The 19708-nt window shown below is 40.5% G+C and overlaps 1 protein-coding gene across 1 annotated transcript in view; it reads left to right on the plus strand.

Annotated features, from left to right (window-relative positions):
* Nucleotides 1–5036, plus strand: part of large1 (LARGE xylosyl- and glucuronyltransferase 1) — a 57682-nt gene extending 52646 nt beyond the window's left edge. Inside the window, exon 15 of the mRNA XM_031731400.2 lies at nucleotides 1781–5036. Within this exon, the coding sequence (XP_031587260.1) occupies nucleotides 1781–1978 (198 nt within the window). The 3' untranslated portion in view covers nucleotides 1979–5036. The remainder of the gene's footprint in view (nucleotides 1–1780) is intronic.
* The last annotated feature ends 14672 nt before the right edge of the window (nucleotides 5037–19708 follow it).

Consider the following 19708-nt stretch of genomic DNA (forward strand, 5'->3'; position numbering starts at 1 on the left):
GGACTGTTGAGCAGCTAGAACCTTCTATCAGATAAGACCAGGACAACATTCCTCTGAGAAAAGTCAGCAGTTGCTCTCCTCAGCAGTTAAAAGAATCGTTCAAACTGGTGTTTTGGACCTTGAGCAAAGGTAGAAGCATAGCTGATCAGCACAACTCATCACCGACTGGTGGCAAACCTGGGAATGGAAGGAGTTTGGTGAGGCTATGGAACAAGACTTTCAACTGACGTCAAGGCAGTGCTGACAGACTGTCAAGTGACTCAGAATAGAGAAGCATCTTCCAGCTCACCTGTATGCAGCGATGATGGAGAGCTGCTGACTTCAACTGAGGATATAGTCAGGTGGTGGAAGGAATGATAACATAAGATAAGATGGCCTTTATTAGTCCCACAGGTGGGAAATTTGTTTTGTTACAGCAAAAGTGCAAAGTTATGTAGCAGAAATTAGAAAACACTGGAATGCAATAAAATAAAATAAAATAAAATAAAATACTATGTACAATAGAATAATATATACAATAGAATAAAATAGAAATACAAATACTATATACAACTGAGTAGGAATGTAATATAAAGCGCCTTGAGGCGACTTCTGTTGTGATTTGGCGCTATATAAATAAAATTGAATTGAATTGAATGTGGTGTGGCTGTGGAGTGAGGGGTAGAGCTGGTTGTCTACCATTTGAAAGGTTGGGGGTTCACTCCCTCAAGTCTGCATATCAAAGCAAGATACTGAAGCCCACGTTGCTCCCCATCAGAGTGCGAGTGTGTGTAACAATGTTAGATGCTAAGATATTGAAAAAAGCACTTCAAGCATTCCGAGTATTAGAAAAATCTATCAGTCAATTTACCAACTGACTTATTAGGAGGATCTCTTTGAGCCCACTGACATCCTTTTCATTGAAGAGGAAAATTGTGGGGGAAAAGGGATGACTGGTCTATCCCTGGGCATGAGGTCAGGAAGGTAGTTAAACAAGGAAATTTTTCAGTAGTTGGGGAGAGGGCGGTCTAGGCATCTTTGCTAAGAAGACTGCCTCTGTGACCCGGACTAGCAGCAGTCTATGGATGGATGGAAAACGTTTAAATTTCTCATTTAAGTTTATTTTATAATGTGATACAGAATATTTTCAAATGATGAAATCCTTTTCCACTACATTCCACTTTTTTCATGTTAGGATAACTTAACTTATGATAATTTTTATTTCCACTGTGTAATTTAACCACATTTATTTTTGTATTTTGAGGATATGAGGATATAAGGATAAAGAAAGCTCAAAAGCTCAGTCGGTCAAATGATTGGACGGGTTGTATGGCTTTACAGTGACAAGTTCTGTTCTCTTTTAGCTGAAGAAGAAGGCAGCATGCAACTCATTATGACTGGATTTTAATTTTAAGAGGTCATAGGTCAGGTCTGACTGAAGTAGAGGACTTTATGTAAACATCCTTTTTTGGAGCATAAAAATGCAACTTCTAAAAGTCATAGAAACAATTTTGTGTTTATAAATTTTTATTCTCACTATATGTAATGTCTGTGTGTGTCCTGTGACAGGTGTTGCTCATTGTTGAAAATATGAGAATAGTAATTCTGTTAACTGTGCACTTCGGTTCAGTTCGATTGAGAATCCTAGCTTCTTATGCATGACCTGCTCAGCCTCCTCTTAGAAACCAGCTGAAGAGAAATGTGGCACATGCAGTTACATGTTACCAGATCAGATGTACTCAGGTATGAACGGTGATTCCTGAGGAATTCAGACTGAAAGTTTGTTCTTTTCTCTCCACAGGAGTATGAATTTGTGGTTCTGCCCAATGCTTTCATGATCCATATGCCTCATGCACCCAGCTTTGACATCACCAAGTTCCGCTCCAATAAGCAGTACCGGGTCTGCCTGAAGACCCTGAAGGAGGAGTTCCAACAGAACATGTCGCGGCGGTACGGTTTTGCCGCCCTTAAGTACATGACGGCTGAAAACAACAGCTAGCCACCACTGCGGACCCTCGTAGCCCCAACTTTGAACTACTGACATGCTCCACAGGCTGCACGAGGGGAGCACAGTGTGAACGGAAGCCTGTGTGGGTCCTGGGGATACTTTGAGACTTTAGTCCCTCAGAACATTGGACACTGAGTGTGACACTGCAGGAGTTCTTTTGTTCCAACTTTGTCATCAGTTGTGGATAAAGGAGAGAATCCGTGAAGTGTTTCCTTCTCCCAGGATGTTAAAGCTATGAATGATTGCACAAGGGACTGCTGGGGCTGGGCCCCAGGTGTGTGGGCCTCAAGCTTCAGTTATGGAATATGATAGACAGCAAACAAAAATATTGCCTTGCCATATTTCTAAGACCAATGACAGTGTTATGGCTATGTGTAACATTATGTGTGTGGGTGTGTGTTTGTATGTGTATGTGAAGGTAGATACAAGTGTGTGTGTGTGTGTGTGTGTGTGTGTGTGTGTGTGTGTGTGTGTGTGTGTGTGTGTGTGTGTGTGTGTGTGTGTGTGTGTGTGTGTGTGTGTGTGTGTGTGTGTGTGTGTGTGTGTGTGTGTGTGTGTGTTCTGCCAGGACAGTGCTTAGCAGGGTGTAGAGCATTGTGGACTTGATAGGCTTTCCAAAACTATGAATTAACAGGAAGCTGCAGTATGACTGACAGCACAGCCCCGACTGCAATGCAACCGATCTGCAGGCAGCAAGACAAAGAGGTCAACATGTTGACAGAGAGTTAAAAAAGCTTATTGTGATGAGTGAGACACACTCAGATGCTGAGGGTAGCAGCCATCTGACCATCTGCTGCTGCTGAATTTGTTTCATGGCTGATACAGATCAGAATAAATCTTCCTGCTTGTATGACAAAGAAGCTAAAAGTGTAATAATGGCTGGAGGCCATCCGCTTGGTTAATATTCAGGGGATCTCCACATCAGCCCTGTAGTGTGTCTTCTGTTTTGGTACGACTACAGAATGTGACAGCAGATGGAAGCATTGTGGCTTAGTTAGCTGCCTCCCATAACAGAGTGCAGCAACAAGGCCCAACAGTCAGCATTATCTATGAGCAGGTTAAATGGCTGATGGGAGGATTGGAAATCTGTAAAAATCTACCAGTTCCAGTTAGGAGAGTCCCAGACACTTTCTTCCTTACACTCGTTCTTTCTCCCTCTGGCCTCTAGTTTGACAGCAGTTCAATTCAGTTGTTTTTTTTTTTATATAGCACCAAATCACAACAATAGGTGCCTCAAGGTGCTTTAATGTAAGGTAAAGACCCTACAATGATACTATAGCAGCCAAATGAGCCAATAACACAGTGCCAGTGTGCGCTCTCTTGTTTGTGAGGTGTCACACCATCAGTTGGTGTATCGTCATCTCGTTATTGGTCTGGTATGAATGTTGTGCCACTAATCTCATGTTATCTGGAGAGGCTGTGGACAGACTGGCAGCCATAGAGTCCTGATAACAAGTCACTGCTGGGCATTAATGTCCTGTATGATATTATAAAGAAAAACTAAAGTTAGATACGGGTCTAAAGACAACAGGAACACAAATCACTGCAGGAATAATTTTGTAATCAATACAGTGAAACTGAAAGTTTTGACATGGATATTATGGAATACTTGAAAAAAATATTGAAAAAACATGATAATATGATGATACTGGTCTTGGTCAAATAGTGCAAAAAATATCCTCCTATGTCTTTTCCAACTCACATGACTTCAGTGGAAAACATCATGAGGTCAGGTGAGGAAAGAAGTAGTGAAGCAGAACCCCGGTATTTAACCCAGATTTGCCCCATGAGTCACAGTGTGAAACGGCTGTGTAAAGGTCAGAGCGCTCCTCCTGTGCACTGCTCACATGGCTGTAGTCAAATTATTTCATCTTGGCAATACAGCAATAACTAATATAGTGTATGATCCTGGGGTGTCTGTAGCTCAGGAGGTAGAGCAGGTCATCTACTGATCACAAGGTTAATGGTTCGATCCCTGGCTACAAGTTGCAGGGTCTCTCAAGCATCCATCAGTTTGTGAATGTTAGATAGGAAGCACTGAAATGAAAGTGCTTCTGTGAATGTGGGTGTTGTATAAAGTGCTCCAGGAGAGTAGAAAAGTGTGACATAAGAATCAGTCAATTTACCTTTTTTTTGTTTGTTGTTGTGTTTTTTTAATTGAGTCTGCTTTACAAAGCGTTTCACACAGGGATGAACTTCATGCAAAGGTCATTTTAAGAACAGTTCATTTATGGATATAACAAATTGTTTAAAAAATATATATCTTTGACTAGGATGTAGATGATGATCTGGGTTGCTTGTCAGTCCACTTATAGGACACCATCACTGCTTTCCTGTCATAGGAAATAAAGGCAGCACTGAACCACGTTTCCTGAATTCACCCTGAATATAATTATGACTCACATTCTTCTGTGCAGCTTCACCCAGCTAGGAAAAGAAAATCTGATTATCTGAGCACAGCTGCTGCCCTTGTGTTTCCTGGTGCCCGCTGTACTTCAGTCATGAGCGTGGTGGTAAAGCAACCTGTTACCTAAGCAACCAAAATTGAATAAAACTAACACATGCATTTTAATCCACGTCAGTCCTTCTTCCTGCAGGTTAAGGGTGTAAAAATTGTTAACTGAAGGTGCAGTCAGCTGCAGTTATGGATCCACTCTTCCACTTTGAGCAGCTGGCGGCACATCAGCCTCTGTCAGGTCCCAGCCAGGATCAGAGTGAACGCGTCATTAGGCAGCAACTTGTCACTTAGTCCTAGTCTCCAAAAAACTCCCTGGACTCTAGCAGAGACACACAAACTTGATACTGATGTAAAACTAGAGGCCTCTCTCTCACACACACACATCACAGTGATCTCTCACCCTGCACAAGGTCTTGGTGCAGGTTAGTGTGTATGAGTGTGAAGAAGCTATCTAAGTGACTGTTGTATGATATCCGGTCTTCAGCTGTGTGAAGTGTAATCTGTTAGCCTTGCAGGGCTGAGCGGGGCTGCAGTGTGTAAGTAGGACAGTGCTGATTGATGCTGCTACCTGAATAAAAGCAAAGAGTCAAAGCGTGCCGTTTCATCATTCCTACTTCTGTGATCGCCAGTTTAACCTCATGAACATAATAAATAAGAACATAGCTTAGCTGTCACAACAGTATAGGGGAAATAGCCCATCCTGTTTTCAGTAGTCTGAGGGACGTCTTTTTGGTTTGTGAAGACATTTCAGCTCGCATCAAGGAGCCTCTTCAATTCTAACAAATGATGGAGACTCCCATTTAACCCAGACTTGGTTTGTGACCTTGGAGATGGTCCTGAAGGTCACTAACCCAATAATCATCATGTGATTTGTCTGAAGCTTGGACCTTCACAGCTATGTGAAGGTCCAAGCACTCCAAAGTGCACCGCACAGCTAACACTACATTTTCATCCATTCTTGCTCGCCACTGCCACCAGGATATCTGATACATGATGTCTCCGCTGTGTGTTGAAATCACCTCCCCAGGCACCCTTGTCAGACAAGCATTGGTTTTACTGTGACCCTCTCCTCCACAGTAATAAGAAGAACTATTTAGCACCTTTTTATAGTGTTAATAAAATGCTTTGATCCATCCATCCATTTTCTTCAGTTTACCCGGGTCGCGGGGGCAGCAGGGACGCCCAGACCTCCCACTCCCTAGCCAGCTTCTCCAGCTTATAAATAAAATGTCTCCAGTGTGTCCTGGGTCTGCACTGGGCCTCCTCCCGTTGGGACATACCCAGAACACCCCACCCAGGAGGCATTATTGTCAGATGCCTGAACCACCTCAACTGGCTCCTTTCAATGTGGAGGAGTAGCAGCACTACTCTGAGCCCCTCCCAGATGGCCACTTCACACTGGACTGTGAACCACTCCAGTGCGAGCTGGAGGCCACCACCCTGATAAAGCCAACAGATTCACATCATCTACCAAAAGCAGAGAGGCGATTCGGGGAGACAACTTTTCGGTTTGGCTTTTAACCCAGTATAGAAATGTTCATTTTTTGGGGATTTCATTGTCTTTCTGATGTTGGTGTTCTATATTGTATTTTTATTTTTAGCATTTATATTTTTTCTTATTTATGTTCAGCACGTTGGGCCGTGCTAGCTGTTGTTGAAGTACTTAATAAATAAAGTTGATTTAACTTGGCTTCATCCAAGTGGAAGCCCTCTGCCACTTGGCTACACCTTGGCTATTATTTACAAAATAAATAAGAACTCCTCACCACACAAGGTGTTAATACCTGCTAAGATATGTCAACACCCATAATGATTCTGGGGCCTAACAAAGTTTCATTATTAATTCCTTGCCTCTGAATTCAAAAATACAAGTCTCCGCTTTAAACGGTGCCCATCTCCCTGACGTCACCCATAAGACTTGACCTGTCACTCTCTCACTCTGGCAGCAGGGTTAGGCCCCCACCTCACATTGGTTATAAGATATTCGTGGTTCAGTGAACGTAACCTTCACATACTAAAAGCAAAAATAAAATTTCTGGTTGAAATGTTGGTGCCACCAACGTAACCTTAAGTCAGCCATTCCCCCAGTTGAAATTGACACCTTTGCCAAGCCCGACCTAACTACCTAGCCAAAATGTTCAGTAAGGATCTAGCTCTCTCTCTTCCTCATGGTGCAGATGATTGTTCAACAGACAGAACATGAAGCCATGGATTGTACATTACTGACTCATTAGTACAAGGAATTATCTGTCCTTCATTATCTCCTATGCACAGTTTTTTTCTTCGTAGAGAAGAAAGATGAGTCCCTTTGGCCCTGTATAAACTTCCACGGTTTAAAAAAGATGACGACAAAGAATAAATGCCCTCTACCCTTGCTTATCTCTGTTTTTGAGTTGCTCCAGGAGTGCGACTGTTTTTTACCAAGTTGAATCTCAGTAATGCTTACATTTGGTGAGAATAAAGGATTGGGATGAGTGGAAGACAGCGATTAATACACATCTGGGTCACTTTGAGTACATGGTAGTGTCTTTTGGTTTAACAAATGCTCCTGCAGAAATTTCAGACCCTCAAATGACATCCTGAGATTTCATTAACAACTGTCTATCTTCATGATATTCTCGTCTTTTCCAAGACTTTCTTGGTTTCATCGTGGAAAGAGGTCAGTTAAAGTCAGACACAGTAAAGGTCCCATCAGGGTGGAGTAATGGGGGAAGCTAGTAAGAAGAGTCAGGCAAGCAAGCCAAGCTGCTCAGCCATGCTCGCCTCTCTCCACTAAGCCGCAGAAGATGCCTTGCAGTGGATGAGTGTCTTTACTGTGGCACAAAAGGTCATTTTGTGGTTACTTGTCTGGTGCAGCCAAAAGGCTGTGCCCACCAATAAACGTAAGGATACTGGCAGTCAATGTCTTGTCCCTACTGAGTACGTTAATACCTGCTGAGATATGTCATCGCCCGTAATCATTCTCTCCAATACAGTTTGATAGACTCTGAGGCCACAAAGTTTCATTAATTACTATCACCTAACTTCACTATCACCTATAGACCTGGTTATCAAAATGTCAAGATGGTTTTCAACGTCTGACTGCTCCCCTGAGAAGGAAACTATCCTTCCACCCACCTGTGTGATTTGCTCCCTGACTTGGGAGTCATTAATCCAGCATGGCCAATGAAAGCTGTATGTTTGATTTTGATTATTTTTAAATAAAAAACAAAGTATACCATGTACGTAAGTATTCATAGCCTTTGTTGAAGCACCTTTGGCAGCTTCTCCATTCTTCTTTGCTGAACCTCTCGAGCTCAGTCAGGTTGAATGGGAAGTGTTGGTGTACAGCATTTTTCAGATTTCTCTAGAGATGTTTAATCAGGTTCAAGTCTGGGCAACTCGAGGACATTCATAGTGTTGACCCTGAGGAGTGTTTAGCTGTGTCTCTGAGGTATTTCTATATTCAGTGCTGGTGACCTACGTTGATCCATTCTTTCATGTTGTTTACACCAAATTTCACAATCCAAACCAGAGCTCGACTGGGACAAAAAAATTCGACCTGGCATTTTTGGTCTGAGTGGCCACCAAGATTGGTCAAAACAGCGCAGATGGTCCAGTTAAATATGTGCACATATGCGTGAAATTCCTTAAAGCAATAATAGTCACATAATCACAATATTATCTGTTTAAAGGATGTATTACTGGGAAAAATTGTTGTTTTTTGGTTGTTAGTGTTTTGTTTGGGGTGGTATTTTAAAAGCCTGTATTATAGCAGGACTCAGGTGAATAACAGTTTACTGACTAGTCTTCTGTGTCTTTCTCTACAATCTGTTCCAACTAAACCAAAGAGAGACAGGTTGATTTCTGTTAATGGTGGTATTCCCTAATATTTATTTATTTATCATATATAACTGCTAGTCATTTTTAAGTCATACAGATATTTTTCCCTTGGACTCCAAGCCAGTGATGTCTTCAGCTTTCTGGACTTTAAAGAAAAGCTGTGATAAAACCTGACCGGAGAAGAAATGGAAAAAAAAAGTTGTAGTAAATATTTATACCTTATACAGAAGTTTAAAACAAGCAACAAGTTTTGTAGTATAAACAGCTAAAGCCTTGTGCATACTTTATGAAGTGCAAATGAGGGTTTAGCCATACTCTGTTATGGGAATGTTTTTCAGGAAAAAACATTGGGATCACAAGGATGGAAAGAGCTGCAGACGGATGTGAGAGAGAGGCTGCAGTCAGATGTGGACAAAATGATAAACTTGAACTTTTCTGCTTTTATAGTCATTTATTATCATCTTAACATTGAGGCAGACTGTGAGCTTGTTTTTCTTTTTTAAATCTTTTTATTTTAACATAACTAATACTACCCTTTATCCAAAGTTCAATTGTAACCTCTCCATAATGCTCTTCTATAATTATTAAATTATGTAGATGTGTGAGGTCTTGTGATGTTTGTTTTATTTTATCGTAATGATCTGATCGACCGTGTCCCTCGGGGTGTCCTGTGGGAGGTGTTGCGGGAGTATGGGGTGTCTGGCCCATTGCTACGGGCCATTCGATCCCTATACAACCGTTGTAAGAGTTTGGTTCGCATTGCCGGCAATAAGTCGGACTCGTTCCCGGTGGGTGATGGGCTCCGCCAGGGCTGCCCTTTGTCACCAGTTCTGTTCATAATTTTTATGGACAGGATTTCTAGGTGCAGCCAAGTGGCGGAGGGCTTTCGCTTCGGTGGCCTCAGAATCTCATCTCTGCTTTTTGCGGATGATGTGGTTCTGTTGGCTTCATCAGGTGATGGCCTCCAGCTCGCACTGGAACTGTTCGCAGCCGAGTGTGAAGCAGCGGGAATGAGGATCAGCACCTCCAAATCTGAGGCCATGGTTCTCAGCCGGAAAAGGGTGGAGTGCCCACTCCGGGTCGGGGATGAGTTCCTGCCCCAAGTGGAGGAGTTCAAGTATCTCGGGGTCTTGTTCGCGAGTGATGGGAGAAGGGAGCCGGAGATCGACAGACGGATTGGTGCTGCGGCTGCAGTGATGCGGACGCTGCACCGGTCCGTCGTGGTGAAGAGGGAGCTGAGTGTAAAAGCGAAGCTCTCAATTTACCGGTCGATCTACGTCCCTACCCTCACCTATGGCCACGAGCTGTGGGTAGTGACCGAAAGAACGAGATCGCGGATACAAGCGGCAGAAATGAGCTTCCTCCAAAGGGTGGCTGGCCTCTCCCTTAGAGATAGGGTGAGAAGTTCGGCCATCCGGGAGGGGCTCAGAGTAGAGCCGCTGCTCCTCCACATCGAAAGGAGCCAGTTGAGGTGGTTCGGGCATCTGACAAGGATGCCTCCTGGGCGCCTCCTGGGTGAGGTGTTCCGGGCATGTCCCACCGGGAGGAGGCCCCGGGGCAGACCCAGGACACGCTGGAGAGATTATATCTCTCGGCTGGCCTGGGAACGCCTTGGTGTTCCCCCGGATAAGCTGGAGGAGGTGGCTGGGGAGAGGGAGGTCTGGGCTTCTCTGCTTAGGCTGCTGCCCCCGCGACCCGGCCTCGGATAAAGCGGATGAAGATGGATGGATGGATGGATCTGAAATGAAATGATCTAAATCATTTGCAAAACAAATAAAACCTTTAAACTTCATCTGACTTTGTATTATTGTAGTTCTGGGTATTGTTGTCACTCAGCTTCAACTCAAACACCTTGCTTCCTACTGAATGGGTTGATACGCAGATAAAGAGGGACTGTGGTTCATGTTGCTCTCCTAGCAGTAGAAACTGTCTCAGTAATATTTTGGATTTTTCAAAGTAAACATAACCAAACATTTTGTGGAACAGTTCTCAGGTCGAGTCTATGCAGAAACGGTTTTGCAGTTCTTCTGGGATGACAGTATCACAGACTGGTAATATGGGCTCTTTTCAACAGGCGATGAAGACTCACAAACATCTCCTGAGCAACTGAAGAGGGTTGAGGAACTGCCACTGCTGACAATAAGAAAGTGTGAGTTAGAAACCATTGTTGAGATGTATGTTATGCAAAACAGATTAAGACCAGTAAGAGTGGAAATACACAGGCACCAATCTATTTATCATTCACCATTCTATTTATGACATCAATAAAAGTACACAAAGACTGCATGATGAACATGGGGCTTCATTCACTCGTCATTTGGTAACTTTAGGTTTTTTTCAGTGTTATGACATTGGTTCTTCTTAACAGGGTACACTGCCATGGTCACACCTCCTGATTTTGGAGTAACTCAAACCTTAAAGAACTTTAAAGTATGAGCCACATTAAACCATACATTCATACAGTGTTTTAAGCACTTTATCTGTGTCACATATTATGGGATGAAGCCAGAATACCCAGAGAAACCCACACAGCCATTAGTACCAATCAGGAACATTAAGAGCAATTTTATTCATTTTTTTTTTTTCTCTTGATGGTTACAAGCTTTAATATAGTGATACAGTTCTAAATCAGGGTATCTGGGTTTGGGGCAGTTTACTTGTTGTCCTTTACATCATTTCTTTACTTGTTCTGTGAGCATGTGAAAGAATCTGACTCAAAATTGCAGGTGACAACAACATAATAACCTAATGTTGGATTCAGAGCTTAAAGCGATGTGTGGAGAATGCTTGCCAAGAGATATCACACACCTGCTGGTATGTCATGACATTGCTGTTACCTGTGATCAGTGCTAAGAAGGACAAACCCTCAGTTGTGGGGAGTGAATACGGAACGGCACTGTGGCAGAAGGCTACTGACAATCTGCAAGAAACTGACACTGTTAGATAGACACAAACCAACTTTGCATGGTATTATTTCACATTTAACCACTTGAATAATAAAGGCTTATCAACAGGAGATTTAACACTTACCAACACATCCATGAAGAAAAAGGTCAAATTTGAATTTAATATTTCATATAAAGTAAGACTAAGGCTGTATATTTGCAGATTGTAGAGAGGCAGAACTACATACATCTAAACACAAATGAAAATCACAGAAATTTGTGTAAGTGTAAGTGACTTGAGCAGTGATCAGTAGCAAAGAATGACACACAGTATTCAATTGTATTTGCAATATATATTTACATAAAGCTGTACATTTAAAGCTTTGACATACTCGGTATGTACACCTGCATATCAAGTGGTTAGAAAGCAAACAGGCATTGAACACATTCAGCGGTATGACATTTAACAGTCCGGGTGCCAAAACGACAGATCAATAGCTGTTTGCACAGAACACCCAGTATGATCACAGTATGAAAAGAAAGCATGAATCTCAGTGTTGTGTAGTACATTCAGCAGCATGATACTGGAAAAGCAGATTAAAATGTTGGTTATAAATTTAACAAAATTATTTGTTTTTAAATGCAAGCAGTGCAGTGTCCCTGTCTCTGAGCAAAGTAAAACTCATATAAAGTGATGGAAACTACAAAGATACAAAATTAGTCTTGCAGAGAATACATAATAAGTGGACTTTATTCCCTTAGATAAATTGAATCGTTCTTGGTGGGTCTATGGATGCATTTAAGAACAGTAGAAACATGGTAGCCACTTAGTTCCATCAAAGCTAAAGTGAAACTCATCTTAAAACTTTAAATTTCCACAAACCCTGGTATGAATTTTTCTGTTCCTTACACCTGTGATGGTACATTGCTAAGTATATTGATAGTAAGCCAAGGAGGTGACCTCAACAGCATGTTCCATAAAGGACAAGAGTGGCAAAAACAGAAACCACTCCAGGACGCTTAACCCCGGGGATCCAGTATGGCCTTCAATAACGCCGTATCATTTCTCTCCACATGATCATATAAATTGACAGCTGCTACATAATCCCACACCAAAATGGTTACAGTTTGTGATGTTGGCACATAATATGTTAAATTTCTGTGGCTATGCTACATGAAATGCTGTGATTATGAGCCATGGTGAACAGGTAAACTGCCATTAAAGTTTGATAAAAGTGCTTCAGGGTGTCAAGAAAAAAAACTGTTTTTCCTCCCTATTGGACCATTATTTTTATACTTCGTGTTTATAGTTACCAGTTGATCAGAACACCAAAAACATTGTTGTGTGTTCATAAGAGGGAAAAAAGTTACAGTTGCATTGAATAAAATAAATATGTGCATATATACATAATTTCTGCCCTTTTCATAAACTCTTGTGGTGTTAAAAGGCTCTAGGTATTTCATATGACCAGCATGTGAGCATTTAAGTTAAATGTTATCCCTTTGACTATTTATCTAGACTTATTTTTTTAATGTTCAAGCTTTCCTTGAATCTTTTTTGTCTGGACATCTAAACTATGTGGTCCTCTGTTATCCACCCACTGTCTAGAGAAGCCAAATGTCCAGATACAACTAATTATTCATCTCAGGCCACAAATCCACTTACAACCATCACTAACAGGAAGGAAAAAGAACAACTGCAGCTTCAGATTCTTCCCTTCAACCTAGAGGACCCATAGAAATAAGATGATGGATAGCAAAATGGTGACAGCTTCTTGGTTATTCGGTTAATGTAGCCAACTTAAAAATTGAAAACTTTGAAGACACTTCATGCAAAGAGGGACTCCCACATGTTTTACAGAGATCTCCATTTATACCACCTGTTATGACCCTAGTAGGGTCTGTAGGGATTTTCATCTCTCCTGCCTTAGGTTGTCCTTTCCCCAGGCAACTTTACTAAGCAATTAAGGCGGAGATTTTAAGGCTGGAGAAAGGGCGCTCTAGTGCCAGAGAGTCTTGTTGGTTTGCAGCCAGTGACCTGTGTGTGGTAGCTGCTTATTCCTGTTCTGTGTTATGGTAGTGCTTTTATGAGCTTTGTTGTGTTTCCATCCTTTTAAAGGCGATGGCGACTTGTCTCTTTCAGTTTGATTAGTTAATACAGACAAGAATCTTTAATCTAATATGTTGCCTTCATGTCTTCTTTTTTCAACCACATTTTGTTGTTTTTCCACATCCCCTGGACCTTTTAGGGAAACATGACAACAACCAACCATTTCCACCAATTATTCATCGGATTTCTTTCTTATAGCTGAATCCAAATCCAAATTTAAAGTTCAATATTGTCAGCTTTCAAGAGGGGTAAAAATCCCTCCAGCAAATAATCTAAGTTGGATTTCCACAAAAGGGCCAAAAATCCAGGAAGACTAATTGACTAAATCAGGGTTCTAATAATTCACAAGTATGAATGTCTTAAATTTCCTCTGTAAAAAACCTGAACAGAAAATTGGACTACTTAGCAATCGTGAAGTTCCTGAACATTTATAAAATATCAACTCCTGACAAGGACCTCTTTCGGGGGCAAAAGAAAGCTCAGAACTTGCTTCAAAATCAAAATTGGAGTATTTTTGAGAAACAACTGTAAAAAAAATAAACAAAAAACTGGCATGAATAGGACTGGACTGGTAGTCTGGCATATTTGAAAGGCCACTGTGAGGACGAGAAAGCGAGTGAAATTAACAAGGTGAGAAAATAGATGAAGGACGTAATCAGAAATGGAGCGAGTCAAGGATTCAAGTAAAGTGAACGGCTACTTTGACCATTAGCCACTGCTAATAGCTTAAGTGTAGCTTTTCCTACATGTGTGCAGTGCAGCTAAGAACTAACAAAACAACAACTGTAACAACCTGATTAACAAGTATAACTGTTTCAAAACTGTATGCAATATATATATATATATATATATATATATATATATATATATATATATATATATATATATATATATATATATATATATATATATATGTGTGTGTGTGTGTGTGTGTGTGTGTGTGTGTGTGTGTGTGTGTGTGTGTTGTGTCTTGTTTTCTGAGCAATCATCTGGATTGAAAATGTCAGGACCGATTTTGTGTCTGCAGCCAGCCGTGCTGCCCATCACTGTAATTTGTCTCTCTCTCCATTATCATCAGAGGTGGGAAGTAACAACGTACAACTACTTTGTTACTGTATTTAAGTACAATTTTGAAGGTATCTGTTCTTTACTTGAGTAGTTTCATTTTGACTACTTTTTACTTTTACTCCCGACATTTTTAAACAAATATCTGTAGTTTCTACTTCTTACATTTTCTAAACTGACTCATTATTTTTGCTTTAACGGATTTGGGTCGAGTTATTTTGTCACTGCGAGCCTCCAAACATCAAACCCATTTGAAAATAATCACTTAAAAGGCAGTCCTGCGTGTTTAATAATCACCAGAGGATGTTGCATAAAAAGAGATGACGTGTACCAAAGTCGGGTTAAAGTGGGAAGGTGTTTTTGTTGTTGTTGTTTTTGCCACAACACCGGAACGACTGCAGATGTCTGTAAGTTGCAGTATTTCAGCATCTAGCTAGCCCTACTGAAGAGGAGTGAGAATAAATAATTTCCTTGTTTTTCTTTTGATTCAAGCTGAGTATAACTGGAATTTTAAAAAAAAGTTAGACTAAAGTTTGTATTCCTGTGTATATTATTGTATCATTACATTAATATAGCACAAGGTTCAGTTAGCTTTGGACAAAAACAACTTTTTACTTTAAAAAAAAGTACTCAAAATAAGACTTTTACTTGAGTAAAGAAGTTGAGTCAGTACTTAAACTTTTACTGGGGTATTTTTTTAACAGTAGTACTTCTACTTAAAGAATGTCTGTACTTTTCCCGACCCGATTATAATTTTATTGTCTGTATATTATTCAGTCCAGAGATGAGTGCAAAGGTTAATGCATCAATCAAAGATGAACCAGGCTGGCCAAAATATCAAATGGTACTCAATGGGGTAGAAACCACATGTGACACGCTGCATCTTTAAATGATTCAGATTTATCTGAGCCATTATATGCTGGGTGACTGGTTCACACAACATGTGCGTCACTGTATATGTTTCTACATGTATGGGGATCACAGAGAGAAGACAATGGTTTCCTTTAACTCAGACAGCATGTGTCCTCTTTTGCTTCACCAATGTAACTAAAGTGATATACTGTATGTCTCTGAGTGATAAACCTGCAGTGTTGCTGACAATACTGTTGGCTTTCCCTGTTTCCTCTAGCCTTCACTTAGGTCACTTCTGCACTGAAATCAAATTGTAGTATTCATCATTACTACAAAACAGTGCAAGTATTGTTCTGCTGTGATCTTCTACACAGTTGTCTCCTGGAGCATGATTTGGCACAGCCCTCCAAACATGAGTAAGAAATCACATTTCTGTCTGCTTTTCCCCAGCTTACAGTAGCTAAGCATATTTATGTATTAAATGACTTCTGTAATGAACTAATTGAATGCTTGTGGAGAAGGAAAAGCAGTATGACTGTTCTAGATCAGGACAATGTGAATGTGTTTGAAATGAATGGACCGCAGTGGCTGACAAGGAAAAAAGATTAGATGATTTAAATGACAGAGAAATTCCTGTTTCTCCAGTATCTACAATGGAAATGTCTTTTTTTCTTTACACAGTAGAAAAAAAAAAGAAAGAAATTTTCTATGAACTAATAAAAACTTATGTTTTATGATTACAGGGCAGTGTGGACAGTTATCTGGAGCTTCAGTGTAATTTTACAACTTTATCATGAAATCAATCGACTTCAGATCAAAGTGTTTCTGTCTGCGGTCCACGATGTAAAATAAATAAGTGATCATCCAGGGTAGGACTGGCAGAGGTGGGTAGAGTAGCCAAAAAACTGTACTCAAGTAGCAGTACCTCAACATAGTTTTACTCAAGAAAAAGTAAAAAGTAGCTGTCCAAGAAATTACTCAAGTAAGAGTAAAAAAGTATTTAGTAAAAAAGGCTACTTGAGTACTGAGTAACTGATTATAACATCTGATTTCATGTTTAAAAATGAGATAATCAGACAGACAAAAATATAAATTTTAGTGCAAATTTTGGTATTTTAAAGACTGAAAAGCAAAAAAAAATATTGCTACTTTACTTCAAATGGCACAACAGGCTCAGCAGATAGAGTAACACTAAAACAACAAACCTTATGTACAAACAAGAAGTCTCACTTTTACACAAACTGCAGGTTTGTGTTTGTCTCAAGTAAGAGTAGCAATACTTTATAATAATATTACTCAAGTAAAATTCAAAAGTACAGTGCACTAAACTACTCCTAAAAGTATTTTTTTTCCAAAAAGTTACTCAAGTAAATGTAACTGAGTAAATGTAATTAGTTACTACCCACCTCTGAGGACTGGATAATCAGTTACTTTACGTCCACCTTTTTACTTTAGTTTTCATTGCAGTTTTCTCAATAAAGTATTCTTGTTTTCCAACATTCAAATCAGCAGCGTCTGTCAAATGAGTTTTTCAAAAACATCTTCTAACAGTTTTCTGCAGGATTATCCTTTTGATAGTATGTCAGTGGTGATTAAAGATTGTATGCGCTGAGAATAATTCTCAGTTTACCTCATTTAATGTTAATCTCACTCAATAAGATTTGAAGTTCTCTTAATCTGCTACATGTAACCAGTGTGGAAACATTACTGTTACTGTGTGCCTTAGTGAGTGACCTCTGTGTGACCCTGTGCCTGAAGAACTGACATCAGGAAGCTGTGTCTCTATTTTGTAGGCCCTGTATGCTGACCCCAGCACAGTAAACTGGCCTTACAGGGAGGCTGTAATACAGTCAATGGGCAGAAGAGACTAACAATACTGAGGGCCCGTGTCTGTAGAAGGCTGCTGACCGCACTGGAAAGGCCAAGCTGTGACTGTGAGTCAGTCTAACGAGCACGTGAATACTCAGTGTGTACGCTAGTGCACAACACATTTGTATTTTTGTTGTACATTATGGTTAAGTAACAAAGACACGAGGAGTCAGGCATCCTCGCTCCAAAGAACGCAGTCTGCTGGTGCGTGTGCTGAAGGCCTGACACCCCTGGAGAGCTCCTTCGTTTATTTGGCTCTGCGCTTTGTCAAATTTCAATGAACGGCATTGCAACAAACAAATCTTTTATTTATTTATTTTTTGACTGTTTTTAGTGTCAATTAAATCTAAAAAGCAAGTGACAGGCCACACAAAGTTGATCATTTTGGCTCCAGATTTTTGACACGAACAGTATCCAGACCAAAAAAGTATTATGACTAAAAGTAATCCAAGCCAAAGACAAATACATAAAGAACAGCATTTTAGCCTGAGGTACAGGTGTAGAAGTAACATGTAAAAGGAAGCACATTATCTGTTTGTGTCCAGGTAAAGGCAATCTGCCAGAGCAGGCTAAACTGTGCGTACCGTACAGCTGGTACCTGCTGGGATATCAGGTCTAACAGATCTTTAAGGCCCATCAAGCATCTTTCAAAATAACTGTCAATAGACTCACATCACAAGAAGCTTCACATCATCTGTCAATCAAGCACAAAGAAGTGGTTACACAAAAGGCCAGTTTCAAAAAAGATATATACCTTGACTAACAAGAGTATTTCTTTTCACACTTCCTTTAAGTTCACTCACTCACTCAGTTTAGCCAGTCTCTTCTCCCAGTTCAAACCACACCATGATGCTACAGGTCATCCTGCTGCAGGATGACTCGTGCCAGACTGAATAACGCATGTCAGGTTCACTTTGGTGAGGTGAGCCCTCAGCTATGCTGAAATCAGTCATTCTTTTACAGATGCTACACTGTTGGTGTGCCATTAACACCAAGTCTGCCATGACAGCAGTGAGTCAGAATAATGCTTAATCACTTCCTCTCAGTGCTTATGACAGCATATTACAGAAAAAGTGATTTTAGGAAAAAATAAATACATGAAAAAAATTCACTGATGGTTCTGGAGGATATGGTAGCTTTCCAAGAAAACAACACAGTGATCTACTAACTAATGTGTTAACAGCTAATGTGCTCTTCCCTATATATCCATGCCATACATGCAGTGTGTTCTGTGATGATGTCGACGGGTCGTTCCATTTTCACTACGACATTTTATTCCTTTTTATTTTAAAAAGGAGCCAAAAATACAGTTCTAACTGAACAGCACATCAGTGCTTCTTAAAAAAATCGCAGAGAAATTGATTTTCTCAAAGAAATCCTTTAAGGAATGAACACTGATGAACTAATTAAGCTAGGTTATTCATTTTTTCAGGGTCTGGTAAAGACTATAAATTGGACTGTAGTTCCAGTTAAGTAGAATGATGGATGCTTGAAAATCTAAAACATTTGGATGTCCAGTCTCTGCTATCAGATTTAGAGGCCTGTGGAGAGCACAGTGTTGAAGGTGGGGGCTGCTGTATAATGTACATTTCTCGTATACAAGGCACATAACGCATATTGTTTAACCCTCACATACTGTTCAGGTCAAATTTGAGCAGTTTTGACATTTGACAGCAGGAAAACATCCTTCATTTCATTCTTTTGCCATGAAATTTGATGACTTTTACTAAAATGACCCAAAATGGACAAAAAGAAACATACAGAAGTGTATCTTTCCCTTGGAATTGTTTCAGGCAAATCTGAAATGTAATTAAACTTCCTTTTAATGAAAACTTTTAATCCTTGGGGGGGGGGAAATTAATCAGAAAACTGTGTGTTGGCTACAAGAACACACAAGATGAGATGGTATGGCTGGTATACTATGGTATCAGCTGATCATTCACTGATCATACAGTTTAAGGTCCCTCATCCCAGCTTCCTGTTCATCTTAAAAGATTTTCTTCATCCCAAACCTTCCAAACAGCCTTCAACTGCAATTACACCAACCTTTCAAAGGCAAGCGGAGGGACAGCCGCAGCACAAAAGCATCCGTATGTGAACATGCATAGCTGAGTGTATGGCTATATATATAAAAAAGAACATTGGGTGTTGCTAGAGATGAACAAAAAATACTGAGGGGTGAGCTTTATCATGGCAACACCCTGGATAAAGAAGACCACAACAGCCTGATGAGAGGAGTGTCCCAAGAATGTACACTGGCCTGCAGCGAGGGAAGGAAATGAAAACGAGCAGCTGTAGACAATTGTCCACACAACCTGTGGGCTCCACAAGAGTAACTGAGTGCCAAAGCTATGCATCATTATCTGTGCCATCAGGATTTTCACCGTGGTCTAGGACAGAGGAGCCACAGCGAAAACACTGCTTCCTCTGTGTCCTTCTGTTTTCAAACACACCTTCAAAACAAAAATGTGCAGGTTTAGATGATATGAGACAGACTACCAATCAATGTGAGTATTAAATTGAATACAGAGTACAGTGTTTCATGTGTCATGAGCCTCATCTAAACGTAAGTGTCCAGTCAATGTGTAGTCAACCTGATTCATCTAAATGCTAAAAACTTTGGAAAGTCTTCATTAATGTCCTCCTGTACACCAGTCAGC

This window comes from Oreochromis aureus, linkage group 15 (genome assembly GCF_013358895.1).
Source record: "Oreochromis aureus strain Israel breed Guangdong linkage group 15, ZZ_aureus, whole genome shotgun sequence".
NCBI classification, from domain to species: domain Eukaryota; kingdom Metazoa; phylum Chordata; class Actinopteri; order Cichliformes; family Cichlidae; genus Oreochromis; species Oreochromis aureus.